At 42.3% G+C, this 25,828-nt stretch overlaps 1 protein-coding gene across 1 annotated transcript; it reads right to left on the reverse strand.

The window, feature by feature from the left end:
* Positions 1-18,990: 18,990 nt before the first annotated feature.
* On the reverse strand, positions 18,991-20,928 carry LOC138646112 (protein FAM200C-like). Its single transcript, XM_069735576.1, has one exon. The coding sequence runs from the start codon at positions 20,926-20,928 to the stop codon at positions 18,991-18,993; it is 1,938 nt and encodes a 645-aa protein (XP_069591677.1).
* Positions 20,929-25,828: the final 4,900 nt, after the last annotated feature.

The following is a 25,828-nucleotide window of genomic DNA, read 5'->3' on the forward strand; positions in this document are numbered from 1 at the left end:
GGTATAGAGTGTAGGGTATAGAGTGTATGGAATAAAGTGTAGGGTATAGAGTGTTGAGTGTAGGGTATAGAGTGTAGGGTATAGAGCGTAGGGTGTAGGGTATAGAGTGTAGGGTATAGAGTGTAGGATATAGAGTTTAGAGTGTAGGGTACAGAGTGTATGGTATAGAGTGTAGGGTGTATGGTATAGAGTGCAGGGGATAGAGTGTAGAGTGTGAGGTATAGAGTGTAGGGTATAGAGTGTATGGTATAGAGTGTATGGTATAGATTGTAATGTATAGAGTGTAGGGTATAGAGTGTAGAGTGTAGGGTATAGAGTGTAGAGTGTAGGGTATAGAGTGTAGGGTATAGAGGGTATGATATAGAGTGTATGGTATAGAGTGTATGGTATAGAGTGTACGGTATAGAGTGTAGGGTATAGAGTGTAGAGTGTAGGGTATAGAGTGTAGGGTATAGCGTGTAGGGTATAGAGTGTAGGGTATAGATTGTAGGGTATAGAGTGTAGGGTATAAAGTGTAGAGTGTAGGGTATAGAGTGTATGGTATAGAGTGTATGGTATAGAGTGTAGGGTGTAGAATGTATGTTATAGAGTGTAGGGTATAGAGTGTATGGTATGGAGATTAGAGTGTAGGGCATAGAGTGTAGGGTATAGAGTGTATGGTATAGAGTGTAGGGTATAGAGTGTAGAGTGTAGGGTATAGAGTGTAGGGTATAGAGTGTAGGATATAGAGTGTATGGTATAGAGTGTAGGTTATAGAGTGTAGAGTGTAGGGTATAGAGTGTAGGGTATAGAGTGTAGGGTAAATAGTGTAAGGTATAGATTGTAAGGTATAGAGTGTATAGCGTAGAGTATAGAGTGTAGGGTATAGAGTGTATGGTGTAGAGTGTAGGGTATAGAGTGTATAGTGTAGGGTATAGAGTGTAGGGTATAGAGTGTATAGTATAGAGTGTAGGGTATAGAGTGTAGGGTATAGAGTGTAGGGTATAGAGTATAGAGTGTAGGGTATAGAGTGTAAAGTGTAGAGTGTAGGGTATAGAGTGTAGAGTGTAGGGTATAGAGTGTAGGGTATAGAGTGTATGGTATAGAGTGCAGAGTGTAGGGTATAGAGTGTATAGTGTAGGGTATAGAGTGTAGGGTATAGAGTGTATGGTATAGAGTTTAGGGAATAGAGTGTAGAGTGTGTGGTATAGAGTGTAGGGTATAGAGTGTAGAGTGTAGGGTATAGAGTGTAGGGTATAGAGTGTAGGGTATAGAGTGTAGGGTGTAGAGTGTAGGGTATAGAGTGTAGGGTATAGAGTGTATGGTATAGAGTGTAGAGTGTAGGGATTAGAGTGTAGGGTATAGAGTGTAGGGTATAGAGTGTAGAATGTACGGTATAGAGTGTAGGGTATAGAGTATAGAGTGTAGGGTATAGAGTGTAAAGTGTAGAGTGTAGGGTATAGAGTGTAGAGTGTAGGGTATAGAGTGTAGGGTATAGAGTGTATGGAATAGAGTGTAGGGTACAGAGTGTAGAGTGTAGGATATAGAGTGTAGGGTATAGAGCGTAGGGTGTAGGGTATAGAGTGTAGGGTATAGAGTGTAGGGTATAGAGTGTAGAGTGTAGGGTATAGAGTGTATGGTATAGAGTGTAGGGTGTAGAGTGTAGGGTATAGAGTGTAGAGTGTAGGGTATAGAGTGTAGAGTGTAGGGTATAGAGTGTAGGGTATAGAGTGCAGAGTGTAGGGTATAGAAAGTAGGGTATAGAGCGTAAAGTGTATGGTATAGAGTGCAGGGGATAGAGTGTATGGTATAGAGTGTATGGTATAGAGTGTAGGGTAGAGAATGTAGGGTATAGAGTGTAGGGTGTAGAGTGTAGGGTATAGAGTGTAGGGTATAGATTGTAGGGTATAGAGTGTAGGGTATAAAGTGTAGAGTGTAGGGTATAGAGTGTATGGTATAGAGTGTAGAGTGTGTGGTATAGAGTGTATGGTATAGAGTGTAGGGTATAGAGTGTATGGTATGGAGATTAGAGTGTAGGGCATAGAGTGTAGGGTATAGAGTGTATGGTATAGAGTCTAGGGTATAGAGTGTAGAGTGTAGGGTATAGAGTGTAGGGTATAGAGTGTAGGATATAGAGTGTATGGTATAGAGTGTAGGTTATAGAGTGTAGAGTGTAGGGTATAGAGTGTAGGGTATAGAGTGTAGGGTAAATAGTGTAAGGTATAGATTGTAAGGTATAGAGTGTATAGCGTAGAGTATAGAGTGTAGGGTATAGAGTGTATGGTGCAGAGTGTAGGGTATAGAGTGTATAGTGTAGGGTATAGAGTGTAGGGTATAGAGTGTATAGTATAGAGTGTAGGGTATAGAGTGTAGGGTATAGAGTGTAGAGTGTGGGGTATAGAGTGTATGGTATAGAGTGTATGGTGTAGAGTGTATGGTATAGAGTGTAGGGTATAGAGTGTATGTTATAGAGTGTAGGGTATAGAGTGTAGATTGTAGGGTATAGAGTGTAGGGTGTAGAGTGTAGGGTATAGAGTGTAGGGTATAGATTGTAGGGTATAGAGTGTAGAGTGTAGGGTATAGAGTGTAGGGTATAGAGTGTATGGTATAGAGTGTAGAGTGTAGGGTATAGAGTGTATAGTGTAGGGTATAGAGTGTAGGGTATAGAGTGTATGGTATAGAGTGTAGGGAATAGAGTGTAGAGTGTACGGTATAGAGTGTAGGGTATAGAGTGTAGAGTGTAGGGTATAGAGTGTAGGGTATAGAGTGTAGGGTAAAGAGTGTAGGGTGTAGAGTGTAAGGTATAGAGTGTAAGGTATAGAGTGTAGGGTATAGAGTGTAGAGTGTAGGGATTAGAGTGTAGGGTATAGAGTGTAGGGTATAGAGTGTAGAATGTACGGTATAGAGTGTAGGGTATAGAGTATAGAGTGTAGGGTATAGAGTGTAAAGTGTAGAGTGTAGGGTATAGAGTGTAGAGTGTAGGGTATAGAGTGTAGGGTATAGAGTGTATGGAATAGAGTGTAGGGTATAGAGTGTAGAGTGTAGGGTATAGAGTGTAGGGTATAGAGCGTAGGGTGTAGGGTATAGAGTGTAGGGTATAGAGTGTAGGGTATAGAGTGTAGAGTGTAGGGTATAGAGTGTATGGTATAGAGTGTAGGGTGTAGAGTGTAGGGTATAGAGTGTAGAGTGTAGGGTATAGAGTTTAGAGTGTAGGGTATAGAGTGTAGGGTATAGAGTGCAGAGTGTAGGGTATAGAAAGTAGGGTATAGAGTGTAGGATGTAGAGTGTAGGGTATAGAGTGTAGAGTGTATGGTATAGAGTGTAGGGGATAGAGTGTATGGTATAGAGTGTATGGTATAGAGTGTATGGTATAGATTGTAGGGTATAGAGTGTAGGGTATCGAGTATAGAGTGTAGGGTATAGAGTGTAGAGTGTAGGGTATAGAGTGTAGGGTATAGAGTGTAGGGTATAGAGTGTAGGGTATAGAGTGTAGGGTGTTGAGTGTAGGGTATAGAGTGTAGGGTATAGGGTGTAGGGTATAGAGTGTAGGGTGTAGAGTGTAGGGTATAGAGTGTAGGGTATAGAGTGTAGGGTATAGAGTGTAGGGTATAGCGTGTAGGGTATAGAGTGAAGGGTATAGAGTGTCGGGTATAAAGTGGAGGGTATAGAGTGTAGGGTATAAAGTGTAGAGTGTAGGGTATAGAGTGTAGGGTATAGAGTGGAGGGTATAGAGTGTAGAGTGTAGGGTATAGAGTGTAGGGTATAGAGTGTAGGGTATAGAGTGTAGGGTGTAGAGTGTAGAGTGTAGGGTATAGAGTGGAGGGTATAGAGTGGAGGGTATAGAGTGTAGGGTATAAAGTGTAGAGTGTAGGGTATAGAGTGTAGGGTATAGAGTGGAGGGTATAGAGTGTAGAGTGTAGGGTATAGAGTGTAGGGTATAGAGTGTAGGGTATAGAGTGTATGGTATAGAGTGTAGGGTATAGAGTGTAGGGTATAAAGTGTAGAGTGTAGGGTATAGAGTGTAGGGTATAGAGTGTAGGGTATAGAGTGTAGGGTATAGAGTGTAGAGTGTAGGGTATAGAGTGTAGGGTATAGAGTGTAGGGTATATAGTGTAGGGTATAGAGTGTAGGGTATAAAGTGTAGAGTGTAGGGTATAGAGTGTAGGGTATAGAGTGTAGGGTATAGAGTGTATGGTATAGAGTGTAGGGTATAGAGTGTAGGGTATAAAGTGTAGAGTGTAGGGTATAGAGTGTAGGGTATAGAGTGTAGGGTATAGAGTGTAGGGTATAGAGTGTAGAGTGTAGGGTATAGAGTGTAGGGTATAGAGTGTAGGGTAAAGAGTGTAAGGTATAGATTGCAAGGTATAGAGTGTATAGCGTAGAGTATAGAGTGTAGTGTATAGAGTGTATGGTGTAGAGTGTAGGGTATAGAGTGTATAGTGTAGGGTATAGAGTGTAGGGTATAGAGTGTATAGTATAGAGTGTAGGGTATAGAGTGTGGGGTGTAGAGTGTAGAGTGTGGGGTATAGAGTGTATGGTATAGAGTGTATGGTGTAGAGTGTATGGTATAGAGTGTAGGGTATAGAGTGTATGGTATAGAGTGTAGGGTATAGAGTGTAGATTGTAGGGTATAGAGTGTAGGGTGTAGAGTGTAGGGTATAGAGTGTAGGGTATAGATTGTAGGGTATAGAGTGTAGAGTGTAGGGTATAGAGTATAGAGTGTAGGGTATAGAGTGTAAAGTGTAGAGTGTAGGGTATAGAGTGTAGAGTGTAGGGTATAGAGTGTAGGGTATAGAGTGTATGGAATAGAGTGTAGGGTATAGAGTGTAGAGTGTAGGATATAGAGTGTAGGGTATAGAGCGTAGGGTGTAGGGTATAGAGTGTAGAGTGTAGGGTATAGAGTGTAGGGTATAGAGTGTAGGGTATAGAGTGTAGGGATTAGAGTGTAGGGTATAGAGTGTAGGGTATAGAGTGTAGAATGTACGGTATAGAGTGTATGGTATAGAGTATAGAGTGTAGGGTATAGCGTATAGAGTGTAGGGTATAGAGTGTAGGGTATAGAGTGTAAAGTGTAGAGTGTATGGTATAGAGTGTAGAGTGTAGGGTATAGAGTGTAGGGTATAGAGTGTATGGAATAAAGTGTAGGGTATAGAGTGTTGAGTGTAGGGTATAGAGTGTAGGGTATAGAGCGTAGGGTGTAGGGTATAGAGTGTAGGGTATAGAGTGTAGGATATAGAGTTTAGAGTGTAGGGTACAGAGTGTATGGTATAGAGTGTAGGGTGTATGGTATAGAGTGCAGGGGATAGAGTGTAGAGTGTGAGGTATAGAGTGTAGGGTATAGAGTGTATGGTATAGAGTGTATGGTATAGATTGTAATGTATAGAGTGTAGGGTATAGAGTGTAGAGTGTAGGGTATAGAGTGTAGAGTGTAGGGTATAGAGTGTAGGGTATAGAGGGTATGATATAGAGTGTATGGTATAGAGTGTATGGTATAGAGTGTACGGTATAGAGTGTAGGGTATAGAGTGTAGAGTGTAGGGTATAGAGTGTAGGGTATAGCGTGTAGGGTATAGAGTGTAGGGTATAGATTGTAGGGTATAGAGTGTAGGGTATAAAGTGTAGACTGTAGGGTATAGAGTGTATGGTATAGAGTGTAGAGTGTATGGTATAGAGTGTATGGTATAGAGTGTAGGGTGTAGAATGTATGTTATAGAGTGTAGGGTATAGAGTGTATGGTATGGAGATTAGAGTGTAGGGCATAGAGTGTAGGGTATAGAGTGTATGGTATAGAGTGTAGGGTATAGAGTGTAGAGTGTAGGGTATAGAGTGTAGGGTATAGAGTGTAGGATATAGAGTGTATGGTATAGAGTGTAGGTTATAGAGTGTAGAGTGTAGGGTATAGAGTGTAGGGTATAGAGTGTAGGGTAAATAGTGTAAGGTATAGATTGTAAGGTATAGAGTGTATAGCGTAGAGTATAGAGTGTAGGGTATAGAGTGTATGGTGTAGAGTGTAGGGTATAGAGTGTATAGTGTAGGGTATAGAGTGTAGGGTATAGAGTGTATAGTATAGAGTGTAGGGTATAGAGTGTAGGGTATAGAGTGTAGGGTATAGAGTATAGAGTGTAGGGTAAAGAGTGTAAAGTGTAGAGTGTAGGGTATAGAGTGTAGAGTGTAGGGTATAGAGTGTAGGGTATAGAGTGTATGGTATAGAGTGCAGAGTGTAGGGTATAGAGTGTATAGTGTAGGGTATAGAGTGTAGGGTATAGAGTGTATGGTATAGAGTGTAGGGAATAGAGTGTAGAGTGTGTGGTATAGAGTGTAGGGTATAGAGTGTAGAGTGTAGGGTATAGAGTGTAGGGTATAGAGTGTAGGGTATAGAGTGTATGGTATAGAGTGTAGAGTGTAGGGATTAGAGTGTAGGGTATAGAGTGTAGGGTATAGAGTGTAGAATGTACGGTATAGAGTGTAGGGTATAGAGTATAGAGTGTAGGGTATAGAGTGTAAAGTGTAGAGTGTAGGGTATAGAGTGTAGAGTGTAGGGTATAGAGTGTAGGGTATAGAGTGTATGGAATAGAGTGTAGGGTACAGAGTGTAGAGTGTAGGATATAGAGTGTAGGGTATAGAGCGTAGGGTGTAGGGTATAGAGTGTAGGGTATAGAGTGTAGGGTATAGAGTGTAGAGTGTAGGGTATAGAGTGTATGGTATAGAGTGTAGGGTGTAGAGTGTAGGGTATAGAGTGTAGAGTGTAGGGTATAGAGTGTAGAGTGTAGGGTATAGAGTGTAGGGTATAGAGTGCAGAGTGTAGGGTATAGAAAGTAGGGTATAGAGCGTAAAGTGTATGGTATAGAGTGCAGGGGATAGAGTGTATGGTATAGAGTGTATGGTATAGAGTGTAGGGTAGAGAATGTAGGGTATAGAGTGTAGGGTGTAGAGTGTAGGGTATAGAGTGTAGAGTGTATGGTATAGAGTGTAGGGGATAGAGTGTATGGTATAGAGTGTATGGTATAGAGTGTATGGTATAGATTGTAGGGTATAGAGTGTAGGGTATTGAGTGTAGAGTGTAGGGTATAGAGTGTAGAGTGTAGGGTATAGAGTGTAGGGTATAGAGTGTAGGGTATAGAGTGTAGGGTATAGAGTGTAGGGTGTTGGGTGTAGGGTATAGAGTGTAGGGTATAGGGTGTAGGGTATAGAATGTAGGGTGTAGAGTGTAGGGTATAGAGTGTAGGGTATAGAGTGTAGGGTATAGAGTGTAGGGTATAGCGTGTAGTGTATAGAGTGAAGGGTATAGAGTGTAGGGTATAGAGTGTAGGGTATAAAGTGTAGAGTGTAGGGTGTAGAGTGTAGAGTGTAGGGTATAGAGTGTGGATTGTTTTAGAAATGTTCTTACCTCCCTTCTGAGTATGTTTTCCTGGGTCGTCTTTGTTCGAGTCTAATGTTTTTCTTCCTGTCCCCTCTTCTTCTAGTTTAACGCCCTCCTGATGAGTGTAGCGAGTCTTCTGGCGAATGTGTGTTTCCCAGGTTTGTTGAGGTGTAGTCCGTCTCTGGCGAGGAGTCCATCATACCAGTAATTCACACCGTGGTCCAGGAATCCAAATCCTTGTTGTCTGCACCATCGTCTTACCCTACACTCTATACCCTACACTCTATACTCTATACCCTACACTCTACACTCTATACCCAACTCTCTAAACCCTACACTCTATACCCTACACTCTGCACTCTATACCCTACACTCTATACCCTACACTCTATACCCTACACTCTACACTCTATACCCTACTCTCTAAACCCTACACTCTTTACCCTACACTCTACACTCTATTCCCTACACTCTATACCCTACACTCTACACTCTATACCCTACACTCTATACCCTACACTCTATACCCTACACTCTACACCCTACACTTTATAGCTTACACTCTATACCCTACACTCTATACCCTAAACTCTATATCATACACTCTATACCCTATACTCTATACCCTACACTCTATACCCTACACTCTACACCATACACTCTATACCCTACCCTCTATACCTTACACTCTATGCCCTACACTCTACACAGTATACCCTACACTCTATACCCTACACTCTACACTCTATACCCTACACTCTATACCATACACTCTATACCCTACACTCTATACCCTACACTCTACACTGTATACCCTACACTCTATACCCTACACTCTACACTTTATACCCTACACTCTAAACCCTACACTCTATACCCTACACTCTATACCCTACACTCTATACCCTACACTCTACACTCTATACCCTACACTCTATACCCTACACTCTATACCCTACACTCTATACCCTACACTCTACACTTTATACCCTACACTCTATACCCCACACTCTATACCATACACTCTATACCCTACACTCTATACCCTACACTCTATACCCTACACTCTACACTCTATACCCTACACTCTATACCCTACACTCTATACCCTCCACTCTATACCCTACACTCTACACTCTACACCCTACACTCTACACTTTATACCCTACACTCTATACCCTACACTCTATACCCTTCACTCTATACCCTACACGCTATACCCTACACTCTATACCCTACACACTATACCCTACACTCTATACCCTACACTCTACACCCTACATTCCATACCTTACACCCTATACCCTACACTCTATACCCTACACTCAACACCCTACACTCTATACCCTACACTCTATACCCTACACTCTATACCCTACACTCTATACCCTACACTCTACACTCTATACCCTACACTCTACACTCGATACCCTACACTCTATACCCTAAAATCTATACCATACACTCTATACCATACACTCTATACCATACACTCTATCCCCTACACTCTATACCATACACTCTACACTCTATACCCTACACTCTACACCCTACACTCTATACCCTACATTCTCTACCCTACACTCTATACCATACACTCTATACCATACACTCTATCCCCTGCACTCTATACCATACACTTTACGCTCTATACCCTACTTTCTATACCCTACACTCTGCACTCTATACCCTACACTCCATACCCTACACTCTACACTCTATACCCTACACTCTACACTCTATACCCTACACTCTACACCCTACACTCTATACCATACACTCTATACCCTACACTCTACACTCTATACCCTACACTCTATACCCTACACCCTACGCTCTATACCCTACACTCTATATCCTACACTCTACACTCTATACCCTACACTCTATTCCATACACTCTATACCCTACACTCTATACCCTACACTCTACACTCTATACCCTACACTCTACACTTTACACTCTATACCCTACACTCTATACTCTATACCCTACACTCTATACCGTACATTCTACACTCTATACCCTACACTCTATACCCTACAATCTAATCCCTACACTCTACACTCTATACCATACACTCTATACCCTACACTCTACACCCTACACTCTATACCCTACACTCTATACCCTACACTCTATACCCTACACTCTACACTCTATACCCTACACTCTATACCATACACTCTACACTCTATTCCATACACTCTATACCATACAATCTATACCCTACACTCTATACCCTACACTATACACTCTATACCCTACACTCTACACTCTATACCATACACTCTATACCCTACACTCTATACCCTACACTCTACACTCTATACCCTACAATCTATACCCTACACTCTATACCCTACACTCTACACCCTACACTCTATACCCTACAATCTACACTCTATACCCTACACTCTATACCATACACTCTATACCCTACACTCTATACCATACACTCTACACCATACACTCTATACCATACACTCTATACCCCACACTCTACACTCTATACCCTACACTCTATACTATACACTCTATACCCTACACTCTATACCCTACACTATACACTCTATACCCTACACTCTACACCATACACTCTATACCCTACACTCTATACTCTACGCTATACACTCTATACCTTACAATCTATACCTTACACTCTTTAGCCTACACTCTATACCCTACACTCTATACCCTACACTCTACACTCTATAACCTACACTCTATACCATACACTCTATATCCTACACTCTATACCCTACACTCTATACCCTACACTCTACACTCTATACCCTACACTCTATACCATACACTCTATACCCTACACTCTATGCCCTACACTCTAATCTCCATACCATACACTCTATACCCTACACTCTATAACATACATTCTACACCCTACACTCTATACCATACACTCTATACCATACACTCTACACTCTATACCATACACTCTATACCCTACACTCTACACTTTATACCCTACACTCTATACCCTACAATCTATACCCTACACTCTATACCCTACACGCTATACCCTACACTCTATACCCTACACTCTATACCCTACACTCTACACTCTATACCCTACACTCCATACCATACACTCTATACCCTACACTCTATACCCTACACTCTATACCATACACTCTATACCATACACTATATGCCCTACACTCTAATCTCCATACCATACACTCTGTACCCTACACTCTATAACATACATTCTACACCCTACACTCTATACCATACACTCTATACCCTACACTCTACACTCTATACCATACACTCTATACCCTACACGCTACACTCTATACCCTAAACTCTACACCCTACACTCTATACCCTACACTCTATACCCTACACTCTATACCCTACACTCTACACTCTACACCCTACACTCTATACCGTACACTCTACACTCTATACCCTACACTCTATACCCTACACTCTATACCCTACACTCTACACCCTACACTTTATAGCTTACACTCTATACCCTACACTCTATACCCTAAACTCTATACCATACACTCTATACCCTACACTCTATACCCTACACTCTATACCCTACACTCTACACCATACACTCTATACCCTACCCTCTATACCTTACACTCTATACCCTACACTCTACACAGTATACCCTACACTCTATACCCTACACTCTACACTCTTTACCCTACACTCTATACCATGCACTCTATACCCTACACTCTATACCCTACACTCTACACTCTATACCCTACACTCTATACCCTACACTCTATACCCTACACTCTACACTTTATACCCTACACTCTATACCCTACACTATATACCCTACACTCTATACCCTACACTCTATACCCTACACTCTACACTCTATACCCTACACTCTATACCCTACACTCTATACCCTACACTCTATACCCTACACTCTACACTTTATACCCTACACTCTATACCCTACACTATATACCCTACACTCTATACCCTACACTCTATACCCTACACTCTACACTCTATACCCTACACTCTATACCCCACACTCTATACCCTACACTCTATACCCTACACTCTACACTTTATACCCTACACTCTATACCCTACACTCTATACCATACACTCTATACCCTACACTCTATACCCTACACTCTATACCCTACACTCTACACTCTATACCCTCCACTCTATACCCTACACTCTATACCCTACACTCTACACTTTATACCCTACACTCTATATCCTCCACTCTATACCCTCCACTCTATACCCTACACTCTACACTCTACACCCTACACTCTACACTTTATACCCTACACTCTATAACCTACACTCTATACCCTTCACTCTATACCCTACACGCTATACCCTACACTCTATACCCTACACTCTATACCCTACACTCTATACCCTACACTCTACACCCTACACTCTATACCCTACACCCTATACCCTACACTCTATACCCTACACTCAACACCCTACACTCTATACCCTACACTCTATACCCTACACTCTATTCCCTACACTCTACACTCGATACCCTACACTCTATACCCTACAATCTATACCATACACTCTATACCATACACTCTATACCATACACTCTATCCCCTACACTCTATACCATACACTCTACACTCTATACCCTACACTCTACACCCTACACTCTATACCCTACATTCTCTACCCTACACTCTATACCATACACTGTATACCATACACTCTATCCCCTACACTCTATACCATACACTTTGCGCTCTATACCCTACTTTCTATACCCTACACTCTGCACTCTATACCCTACACTCTATACCCTACACTCTACACTCTATACCCTACACTCTACACTCTATACCCTACACTCTACACCCTACACTCTATACCATACACTCTATACCCTACACTCTACACTCTATACCCTACACTCTATACCCTACACTCTATACCCTACACCCTACGCTCTATACCCTACACTCTATACCCTACACTCTACACTCTATACCCTACACTCTATTCCATACACTCTATACCCTACACTCTACACTCTATACCCTACACTCTACACTTTACACTCTATACCCTACACTCTATACTCTATACCCTACACTCTATACCGTACAATCTACACTCTATACCCTACACTCTATACCCTACACTCTAATCCCTACACTCTACACTCTATACCCTACACTCTATACCCTACACTCTATACCTTACACTCTACACCCTACACTCTTTACCCTACACTCTATACCCTACACTCTATACCCTACACTCTACACTCTATACCCTACACTCTATACCGTACACTCTACACTCTATTCCCTACACTCTATACCATACACTCTATACCCTACACTCTATACCCTACACTATACACTCTATACCCTACACTCTACACTCTATACCATACACTCTATACCCTACACTCTATACCCTACACTCTACGCTCTATACCCTACAATCTATACCCTACACTCTATACCCTACACTCTACACCCTACACTCTATACCCTACAATCTACACTCTATACCCTACACTCTATACCATACACTCTATACCCTACACTCTATACCATACACTCTACACCATACACTCTATACCATACACTCTATACCCCACACTCTACACTCTATACCCTACACTCTATACCCTACACTCTATACTATACACTCTATACCCTACACTCTATACCCTACACTATACACTCTATACCCTACACTCTACACCATACACTCTATACCCTACACTCTATACTCTACGCTATACACTCTATACCTTGCAATCTATACCTTACACTATGTACCCTACACTCTATACCCTACACTCTATACCCTACACTCTACACTCTATAACCTACACTCTATACCATACACTCTATATCCTACACTCTATACCCTACACTCTATACCCTACACTCTACACTCTATACCCTACACTCTATACCATACACTCTATACCCTAAACTCTATGCCCTACACTCTAATCTCCATACCATACACTCTATACCCTACACTCTATAACATACATTCTACACCCTACACTCTATACCATACACTCTACACTCTATACCATACACTCTATACCCTAAACTCTACACTTTATACCCTACACTCTATACCCTACAATCTATACCCTACACTCTATACCTTACACGCTATACCCTACACTCTATACCCTACACTCTACACTCTATTCCCTACACTCTATACCATACACTCTATACCCTACACTCTACACTCTATACCCTACACTCTATACCATACACTCTATACCATACACTATATGCCCTACACTCTAATCTCCATACCATACACTCTGTACCCTACACTCTATAACATACATTCTACACCCTACACTCTATACCATACACTCTATACCCCACACTCTACACTTTATACCATACACTCTATACCCTACACGCTACACTCTATACCCTAAACTCTAAACCCTACACTCTATACCCTACACTCTATACCCTACACTCTATATCCTACACTCTATACCCTACACTCTACACTCTATACCCTACACTCTATACCGTACACTCTATACCATACACTCTATACCATACACTCTATATCATACCCTCTATACCCTACACTCTATACCCTACACTCTACACTCTATACCCTACACTCTACACTCTATACCCTACACTCTATACATTACAATCTATACCATACACTCTATACCATACACTCTATACCCTACACTCTATACCTCACACTATACACTCTATCCCCTGCACTCTATACCATACACCCTACACTCTATACCATACACTCTGTACCCTACACTCTAAACTCTATACCCTACACTCTATACCCTACACTCTATACCCTACACCCTCCGCTCTATACCCTACACTCTATACCCTACACTCAACACTCTATACCCTACACTTTATTCCATACACTCTATACCCTACACTCTATACCCTACACTCTACACTCTATACCGTACACTCTACACTTTACACTCTATACCCTACACCCTATACCCTACACTCTATACTCTATACCCTACACTCTATACTCTATACCATACACTCTATACCGTACATTCTACACTCTATACCCTACACTCTATACCCTACACTCTAATCCCTACACTCTATTCCCTACACTCTATACCCTACACTCTATACCCTACACTCTACACTCTATACCCTACACTCTATACCCTACACTCTATACCCTACACCCTACGCTCTATACCCTACACTCTATATCCTACACTCTACACTCTATACCCTACACTCTATTCCATACACTCTATACCCTACACTCTATACCCTACACTCTACACTCTATACCCTACACTCTACACTTTACACTCTATACTCTACACTCTATACTCTATACCCTACACTCTATACCGTACATTCTACACTCTATACCCTACACTCTATACCCTACACTCTAATCCCTACACTCTACACTCTATACCATACACTCTATACCCTACACTCTATACCCTACACTCTACACCCTACACTCTATACCCTACACTCTATACCCTACACTCTATACCTTACACTCTACACTCTATACCCTACACTCTATACCATACACTCTACACTCTATTCCCTACACTCTATACCATACACTCTATACCCTACACTCTATACCCTACACTATACACTCTATACCCTACACTCTACACTCTATACCATACACTCTATACTCTACACTCTATACCCTACACTCTACACTCTATACCCTACAATCTATACCCTACACTCTATAACCTACACTCTACACCCTACACTCTATACCCTACAATCTACACTCTATACCCTACACTCTATACCATACACTCTATACCCTACACTCTATACCATACACTCTACACCATACACTCTATACATACACTCTATACCCCACACTCTACACTCTATACCCCACACTCTATACCCTACACTCTATACTATACACTCTATACCCTACACTCTATACCCTACACTATACACTCTATACCCTACACTCTACACCATACACTCTATACACTACACTCTATACTCTACGCTATACACTCTATACCTTACAATCTATACCTTACACTCTTTACCCTACACTCTATACCCTACACTCTATACCCTACACTCTACACTCTATAACCTACACTCTATACCATACACTCTATATCCTACACTCTATACCCTACACTCTATACCCTACACTCTACACTCTATACCCTACACTCTATACCATACACTCTATACCCTACACTCTATGCCCTACACTCTAATCTCCATACCATACACTCTATACCCTACACTCTATAACATACATTCTACACCCTACACTCTATACCATACACTCTATACCATACACTCTACACTCTATACCATACACTCTATACCCTACACTCTACACTTTATACCCTACACTCTATACCCTACAATCTATACCCTACACTCTATACCCTACACGCTATACCCTACACTCTATACCCTACACTCTATACCCTACACTCTACACTCTATACCCTACACTCTATACCATACACTCTATACCCTACACTCTACACTCTATACCCTACACTCTATACCATACACTCTATACCATACACTATATGCCCTACACTCTAATCTCCATACCATACACTCTGTACCCTACACTCTATAACATACATTCTACACCCTACACTCTATACCATACACTCTATACCCTACACTCTACACTCTATACCATACACTCTATACCCTACACGCTACACTCTATACCCTAAACTCTACACCCTACACTCTATACCCTACACTCTATACCCTACACTCTATACCCTACACTCTACACTCTATACCCTACACTCTATACCCTACACTCTATACCCTACACTCTATACCCTACACTCTACACTTTATAGCTTACACTCTATACCCTACACTCTATACCCTAAACTCTATACCATACACTCTATACCCTACACTCTATACCCTACACTCTACACCATACACTCTATACTCTACCCTCTATACCTTACACTCTATACCCTACACTCTACACAGTATACCCTACACTCTATACCCTACACTCTACACTCTTTACCCTACACTCTATACCATACACTCTATACCCTACACTCTATACCCTACACTCTACACTCTATACCCTACACTCTATACCCTACACTCTATACCCTACACTCTATACTCTATACCATACACTCTATACCGTACATTCTACACTCTATACCCTACACTCTATACCATACACTCTATACCATACACTATATGCCCTACACTCTAATCTCCATACCATACACTCTGTACCCTACACTCTATAACATACATTCTACACCCTACACTCTATACCATACACTCTATACCCTACACTCTACACTCTATACCATACACTCTATACCCTACACGCTACACTCTATACCCTAAACTCTACACCCTACACTCTATACCCTACACTCTATACCCTACACTCTATACCCTACACTCTATACCCTACACTCTACACTCTATACCCTACACTCTATACCCTACACTCTATACCCTACACTCTACACCCTACACTTTATAGCTTACACTCTATACCCTACACTCTATACCCTAAACTCTATACCATACACTCTATACCCTACACTGTATATCCTACACTCTATACCCTACACTCTACACCATACACTCTATACTCTACCCTCTATACCTTACACTCTATACCCTACACTCTACACAGTATACCCTACACTCTATACCCTACACTCTACACTCTTTACCCTACACTCTATACCATACACTCTATACCCTACACTCTATACCCTACACTCTACACTCTATACCCTACACTCTATACCCTACACTCTATACCCTACACTCTATACTCTATACCATACACTCTATACCGTACATTCTACACTCTATACCCTACACTCTATACCCTACACTCTAATCCCTACACTCTATACCCTACACTCTATACCCTACACTCTATACCCTACACTCTACACTCTATACCCTACACTCTATACCCTACACTCTATACCCTACACCCTACGCTCTATACCCTACACTCTATATCCTACACTCTACACTCTATACCCTACACTCTATTCCATACACTCTATACCCTACACTCTATACCCTACACTTTACACTCTATACCCTACACTCTACACTTTACACTCTATACCCTACACTCTATACTCTATACCCTACACTCTATACCGTACATTCTACACTCTATACCCTACACTCTATACCCTACACTCTAATCCCTACACTCTACACTCTATACCATACACTCTATACCCTACACTCTATACCCTACACTCTACACCCTACACTCTATACCCTACACTCTATACCCTACACTCTACACTCTATACCCTACACTCTATACCATACACTCTACACTCTATTCCCTACACTCTATACCATACACTCTATACCCTACACTCTATACCCTACACTATACACTCTATACCCTACACTCTACACTCTATACCATACACTCTATACCCTACACTCTATACCCTACACTCTACACTCTATACCCTACAATCTATACCCTACACTCTATACCCTACACTCTACACCCTACACTCTATACCCTACAATCTACACTCTATACCCTACACTCTATACCATACACTCTATACCCTACACTCTATACCATACACTCTACACCATACACTCTATACCATACACTCTATACCCCACACTCTACACTCTATACCCCACACTCTATACCCTACACTCTATACTATACACTCTATACCCTACACTCTATACCCTACACTATACACTCTATACCCTACACTCTACACCATACACTCTATACACTACACTCTATACTCTACGCTATACACTCTATACCTTACAATCTATACCTTACACTCTTTACCCTACACTCTATACCCTACACTCTATACCCTACACCAGGGGTCAGGAACCTTTTTGGCTAAGAGAGCCGTAAACGCCACATATTTTGAAATATAATTCCGCGAGAGCCGTACAATATGTTTAAAGGGCCATTGACAGATCAATCGCTCTAATGTTCACTTAGTACAGCAAGGAATGCTCCTCCCTGCTGTATAAAGCCACAACTGGACTGAAACAATGGTAATTAGCAGTAAAAAATTAAATAAATAACTTACATTGTGAGCTTGCGATGCATGACATCAGTCCAGCAGTCTGGCTTCTTCTTTTTCCTGCGCATGACTGGAAGCTGGCATTCTTCCCACCTGATGTTGAGAGAATGCCAGCTTTGAGGCATTCGCAGAAGAAAGAAGCTGGAATGTTGGACATGTCACACAACGCATTGTCAGTTATGTCAATTGTCTATTTTATTATTTTACAGCGAATTATTGTTTAGGTCCAGCGGTGGCTTAGTGCAGCAGTGAGGAACACTCCTTTGTGTACTAAGTGACCGCTGGAGCAATTGTATCTGTCAGTGGCCCTTTTAAAAGTGTTGGTCTTACAGAAAATGAACAAAAAAGAGAGGCTCAGACCCATAGGGAACTAAAGCATTTACTACTTAAAGTGGTACATACAAGCAGGCACACCCAGCGTAATAAATAATTGAACTTTATTAAATATATGTATTTAATTTTAAAGAACAACAAATCTCCGAACTCTTTTTTTTATAACATAATAACGTTTTAATGCTGTTGCTAACCAACGATGAATAGAATACTTCCTACCATTAATGTGACTTCTGGTGCTGCATGGATTTGCTGATGGCTTTGTAATCTGGTTCATACGTGGTGAGGTTTAGCTTCATGCAGGCGTTGAGACTTCCATCCGTTAAACGTGAACGTATGTTAGTCTTGATGTGCTTTAGATGTGAGAAAGACTGCTCGCATGCATAGGTAGAGCCAAACATTGTCAGTACAGCAATACCCACACGCTGCAGTGTTTGGTATGTGACAGGAAGTGCATTCCAAGTTTTGACAATCAGCTGGTCTGCATGTTGGAGTTGTTTCATTTCTCTCCACTTGTGTTTGCTTGCCAACTCTGCTTGCTGTCGTGCAAGTTTTTCCAAATCTTCATTAAGTGATTTAAACTTATTCACCCACATGTCTGAAGCCTTCAGGTCAGCAGCTTGTAGCTCAAAATCTCTGATGGAGACACCAGGGATATAACTCAGGTCAGTGCTGTCCAGTGCACACTCATGTGGATGAGTGATGAACTTAAAAAGACGAGTGTGCTCACGAAATTCTCCAAAGCGCGCTTTGAATGATTGCAGGAGATTGGATGTAAAGCCTGCTAGCTGCTGAATATCAAGATGTTGTGCAGGGTCATTTGCTGTGCATGCATCTTTAAACTCTCCCAGTTTTTCAAAGTGTATTAAACGACCTGTTTCAATGTCTGCGATAAACAGTTCCAGCTTATTTTCAAATGCAAACACAGCTTGTTGAAGCGATAAAACTGTATTACCAACGCCTTGCATTTTCACATTGAGCTGGTTCAGATGTTCAGTCATATCTACAAGATAGAAGAACTTCAGGAGCCACTCAGTGTTGGACAACTCAGGATGGTCAACGTTTTTCATTTCAAGAAAAGTTCGTATTTCACTCAGACAAGCTGCGAAACGGCTGAGCACCTTCCCTCTTGACAGCCAGCGCACGTTGCTGTGCAGAAGCAGACCAGGATAATTATTCCCAACTTCATCCAGGAGTGTTTTAAACTGGCGATCATTTAAAGCACGGGCAACAATAAAGTTGACCACCTGAATGACAAGTGACATCACCTCACCAAGCTGCTCACCAAACATCTGAGCACAAAGTGCCTCCTGATGTAGGATGCAGTGAAAACTAAGGATAGGTCTTTTTTCATGTTCACGAAGAAGCGCTACAAATCCTTTGTTTTTTCCTACCATGCTTGGAGCACCATCAGTACACACTGAAATAAGTTTATGCATTGGTAGATTTTTTTCTTTAGTGAACTCAGTGAATGACTTGAACAAATCATCCCCTCTTGTTGTCCCTTTCAGAGGCAAAACAGCAAGACTTTCCTCATGTAACGTGTCACCGACAGCATACCTTGCAATGATGCTGAACTGAGATATATGGCTTACGTCAGTTGATTCATCCAAAGCAAGAGAAAAGAACAGAGCTGTATTTATGTCCTTCACTTGGGATGCCTCAATCTGATTTGCCATCATGATGGCACGGTCATGAACTGTTCTTGCTGACAGAGGCATGTCTTTTATCCGTTTGATAATCTTGGCTTTATCCGGAAAATCATCAAAAAGTTCATTGGCAACATCAAGCATAAATGTTTTGGCATACTCCCCATCTGTGAATGGTTTTCCGTTTCTGACAATTGCCAAAGCACCAACAAAGCTAGCCGAATTTAAGTCACCTTGTTGGGTCCAAACTCGAAGTTGCTGCTGACTAGCTTGCACTTTGCACAGCAGCTCTTGACAGGCTTTCTTCCTGCTGTCCCCTTCAGGATATTTCGATGCAAATGAAGCATGGCGTGTGTCAAAGTGGCGCTTTATATTTGACCGCTTCATGGATGCAATTTTATCATTGCATATAAGACAAACTGGTGAACCTGCTCTCTCCACAAAGGCAAATTCGTCTGTCCACTCCTGCTGAAAAGTACGATACTCCTCATCCTTCTTTCTTTTAGCCATCTTCTTCAATAAAGGGCAGTACTGTGGGGTGAAAAGAAGGCTCTGAGTCATTATTTCTTTAATTTGTGGATTTGTCTGCAAGCAGGGCCAACTCCAGGTTTCTTTTGGTCCTTGTGCTATAGAACTTTAGTAGACCTCTAGAAGAGCTGTCTTCTTTTCGTCACGGGTTAGTCGGGTGCACAGTGGTCTATACAGCACAGCCCGCACAGTGGTCTATACAGCACAGGCCGCACAGCGGTCTATACAGCACAGCCCGCACAGTGGTCTATCCAGCACAGCCCGCACAGTGGTCTATCCAGCACAGCCCGCACAGTGGTCTATACAGCACAGGCCGCACAGCGGTATATCCAGCACAGCCCGCACAGTGGTCTATACAGCACAGCCCGCACAGTGGTCTATCCAGCACAGCCCGCACAGTGGTCTATACAGCACAGGCCGCACAGCGGTCTATACAGCACAGCCCGCACAGTGGTCTATCCAGCACAGTGGTCTATCCAGCACAGCCCGCACAGTGGTCTATACAGCACAGGCCGCACAGCGGTATATCCAGCACAGCCCGCACAGTGGTCTATACAGCACAGCCCGCACAGTGGTCCATCCAGCACAGCCCGCACAGTGGTCTATACAGCATAGCCGGATGGATAGACCACTGTGCGGGCTGTGCGGTATATACATACCACTGTGCGGGCTGTAAAATAAAGAGGAGAAATCACGCTGCAGCTGATCACAGCTATGGGCCCCAGGGGCCCGAGCTCCTGCTGCACTGTGCCCCCGTACCTGTCCCTGGTGGTCGATGTAGTAGAAGTACTCCTTGGTTTAGGGGTCGGGGTTCTGGCCCTGGACATAATGAAGGCTCCTGCGGGGGCCCCTGAGGGCCGGGGACAGGCGGCAGAGTCGGAGCCGCAGTGCGTGACAGGACATGGCTAGGACGTCCGCGGGTCACTATGGAAACAGGTGCTGCCGCTTCCGGGCACCGCCGGAAACATGGGAACTGAAGAAAGCATCCGCACGCAATGCTTGTGTAGTGGGCATGTCAGGGACGTGGCGGCGGATACAGAGAGCCACCCCCTGCTATGGATGGGAGGAGCCGCTCTGCAGCGTCACTGAGCCTGCGCACTGCTGCTTATCTATAGATAGAAGTAACGGAAGTGTGCGGGAGTGTAGTGACGGAAGCAGGAGGCGGACATAGTGCGGTGACCAGGGGCGTCTGACTTGCCGCCCCCGGGCCCCCTGTCTGCGAGCCAGATACGGCCATCAAAAGAGCCATATCTGGCTCGCGAGCCATAGGTTCCCGACCCCTGCCCTACACTCTACACTCTATAACCTACACTCTATACCATACACTCTATATCCTACACTCTATACCCTACACTCTATACCCTACACTCTACACTCTATACCCTACACTCTATACCATACACTCTATACGGTACACTCTATGCCCTACACTCTAATCTCCATACCATACACTCTATACCCTACACTCTATAACATACATTCTACACCCTACACTCTATACCATACACTCTATACCATACACTCTACACTCTATACCATACACTCTATACCCTACACTCTACACTTTATACCCTACACTCTATACCCTACAATCTATACCCTACACTCTATACCCTACACGCTATAACCTACACTCTATACCCTACACTCTATACCCTACACTCTACACTCTATACCCTACACTCTATACCATACACTCTATACCCTACACTCTACACTCTATACCCTACACTCTATACCATACACTCTATACCATACACTATATGCCCTACACTCTAATCTCCATACCATACACTCTGTACCCTACACTCTATAACATACATTCTACACCCTACACTCTATACCATACACTCTATACCCTACACTCTACACTCTATACCATACACTCTATACCCTACACGCTACACTCTATACCCTAAACTCTACACCCTACACTCTATACCCTACACTCTATACCCTACACTCTATACCCTACACTCTATACCCTACACTCTACACTCTATACCCTACACTCTATACCCTACACTCTATACCCTACACTCTATACCCTACACTCTACACCCTACACTTTATAGCTTACACTCTATACCCTACACTCTATACCCTAAACTCTATACCATACACTCTATACCCTACACTCTATACCCTACACTCTATACCCTACACTCTATACCCCACACTCTACACCATACAGTCTATACTCTACCCTCTATACCTTACACTCTATATCCTACACTCTACACAGTATACCCTACACTCTATACCCTACACTCTACACTCTTTACCCTACACTCTATACCATACACTCTATACCCTACACTCTATACCCTACACTCTACACTCTATACCCTACACTCTATACCCTACACTCTACACTTTATACCCTACACTCTATACCCTACACTATATACCCTACACTCTATACCCTACACTCTACACTCTATACCCTACACTCCATACCCTACACTCTATACCCTACACTCTATACCCTACACTCTACACTTTATACCCTACACTCTATACCCCACACTCTATACCATACACTCTATACCCTACACTCTATACCCTACACTCTATACCCTACACTCTACACTCTATACCCTCCACTCTATACCCTACACTCTATACCCTACACTCTACACTTTATACCCTACACTCTATACCCTCCACTCTATACCCTCCACTCTATACCCTACACTCTACACTCTACACCCTACACTCTACACTTTATACCCTACACTCTATACCCTACACTCTATACCCTTCACTCCATACCCTACACGCTATACCCTACACTCTATACCCTACACTCTATACCCTACACTCTATTCCCTACACTCTACACCCTACACTCTATACCCTACACCCTATACCCTACACTCTATACCCTACACTCAACACCCTACACTCTATACCCTACACTCTATACCCTACACTCTATACCCTACATTCTATACCCTACACTCTACACTCTATACCCTACATTCTACACTCGATACCCTACACTCTATACCCTACAATCTATACCATACACTCTATACCATACACTCTATACCATACACTCTATCCCCTACACTCTATACCATACACTCTACACTCTATACCCTACACTCTACACCCTACACTCTATACCCTACATTCTCTACCCTACACTCTATACCATACACTGTATACCATACACTCTATCCCCTACACTCTATACCATACACTTTACGCTCTATACCCTACTTTCTATACCCTACACTCTGCACTCTATACCCTACACCCTATACCCTACACTCTACACTCTATACCCTACACTCTACACTCTATACCCTACACTCTACACCCTACACTCTATACCATACACTCTATACCCTACACTCTACACTCTATACCCTACACTCTATACCCTACACTCTATACCCTACACCCTACGCTCTATACCCTACACTCTATACCCTACACTCTACACTCTATACCCTACACTCTATTCCATACACTCTATACCCTACACTCTATACCCTACACTCTACACTCTATACCCTACACTCTACACTTTACAATCTATACCCTACACTCTATACTCTATACCCTACACTCTATACCGTACATTCTACACTCTATACCCTACACTCTATACCCTACACTCTAATCCCTACACTCTACACTCTATACCCTACACTCTATACCCTACACTCTATACCTTACACTCTACACCCTACACTCTTTACCCTACACTCTATACCCTACACTCTATACCCTACACTCTACACTCTATACCCTACACTCTATACCGTACACTCTACACTCTATTCCCTACACTCTATACCATACACTCTATACCCTACACTCTATACCCTACACTATACACTCTATACCCTACACTCTACACTCTATACCATACACTCTATACCCTACACTCTATACCCTACACTCTACACTCTATACCCTACAATCTATACCCTACACTCTACACCCTACACTCTATACCCTACAATCTACACTCTTTACCCTACACTCTATACCATACACTCTATACCCTACACTCTATACCATACACTCTACACCATACACTCTATACCATACACTCTATACCCCACACTCTACACTCTATACCCTACACTCTATACCCTACACTCTATACCATACACTCTATACCCTACACTCTATACCCTACACTATACACTCTATACCCTACACTCTACACCATACACTCTATACCCTACACTCTATACTCTACGCTATACACTCTATACCTTACAATCTATACCTTACACTATTTACCCTACACTCTATACCCTACACTCTATACCCTACACTCTACACTCTATAACCTACACTCTATACCATACACTCTATATCCTACACTCTATGCCCTACACTCTATACCCTACACTCTACACTCTATACCCTACACTCTATACCATACACTCTATACCCTACACTCTATGCCCTACACTCTAATCTCCATACCATACACTCTATACCCTACACTCTATAACATACATTCTACACCCTACACTCTATACCATACACTCTATACCATACACTCTACACTCTATACCATACACTCTATACCCTACACTCTACACTTTATACCCTACACTCTATACCCTACAATCTATACCCTACACTCTATACCCTACACGCTATACCCTACACTCTATACCCTACACTCTATACCCTACACTCTACACTCTATACCCTACACTCTATACCATACACTCTATACCCTACACTCTACACTCTATACCCTACACTCTATACCATACACTCTATACCATACACTATATGCCCTACACTCTAATCTCCATACCATACACTCTATACCCTACACTCTACACTCTATACCCTACACTCTACACTTTACAATCTATACCCTACACTCTATACTCTATAC

Source organism: Ranitomeya imitator, chromosome 7, assembly GCF_032444005.1.
Source record: "Ranitomeya imitator isolate aRanImi1 chromosome 7, aRanImi1.pri, whole genome shotgun sequence".
Classification (NCBI taxonomy): domain Eukaryota; kingdom Metazoa; phylum Chordata; class Amphibia; order Anura; family Dendrobatidae; genus Ranitomeya; species Ranitomeya imitator.

Excerpts from the sequence above, each read along its gene's own strand:
- LOC138646112 (XM_069735576.1), bottom strand. The coding sequence starts at position 20,928 with ATGGCTAAAAGAAAGAAGGATGAGGAGTATCGTACTTTTCAGCAGGAG.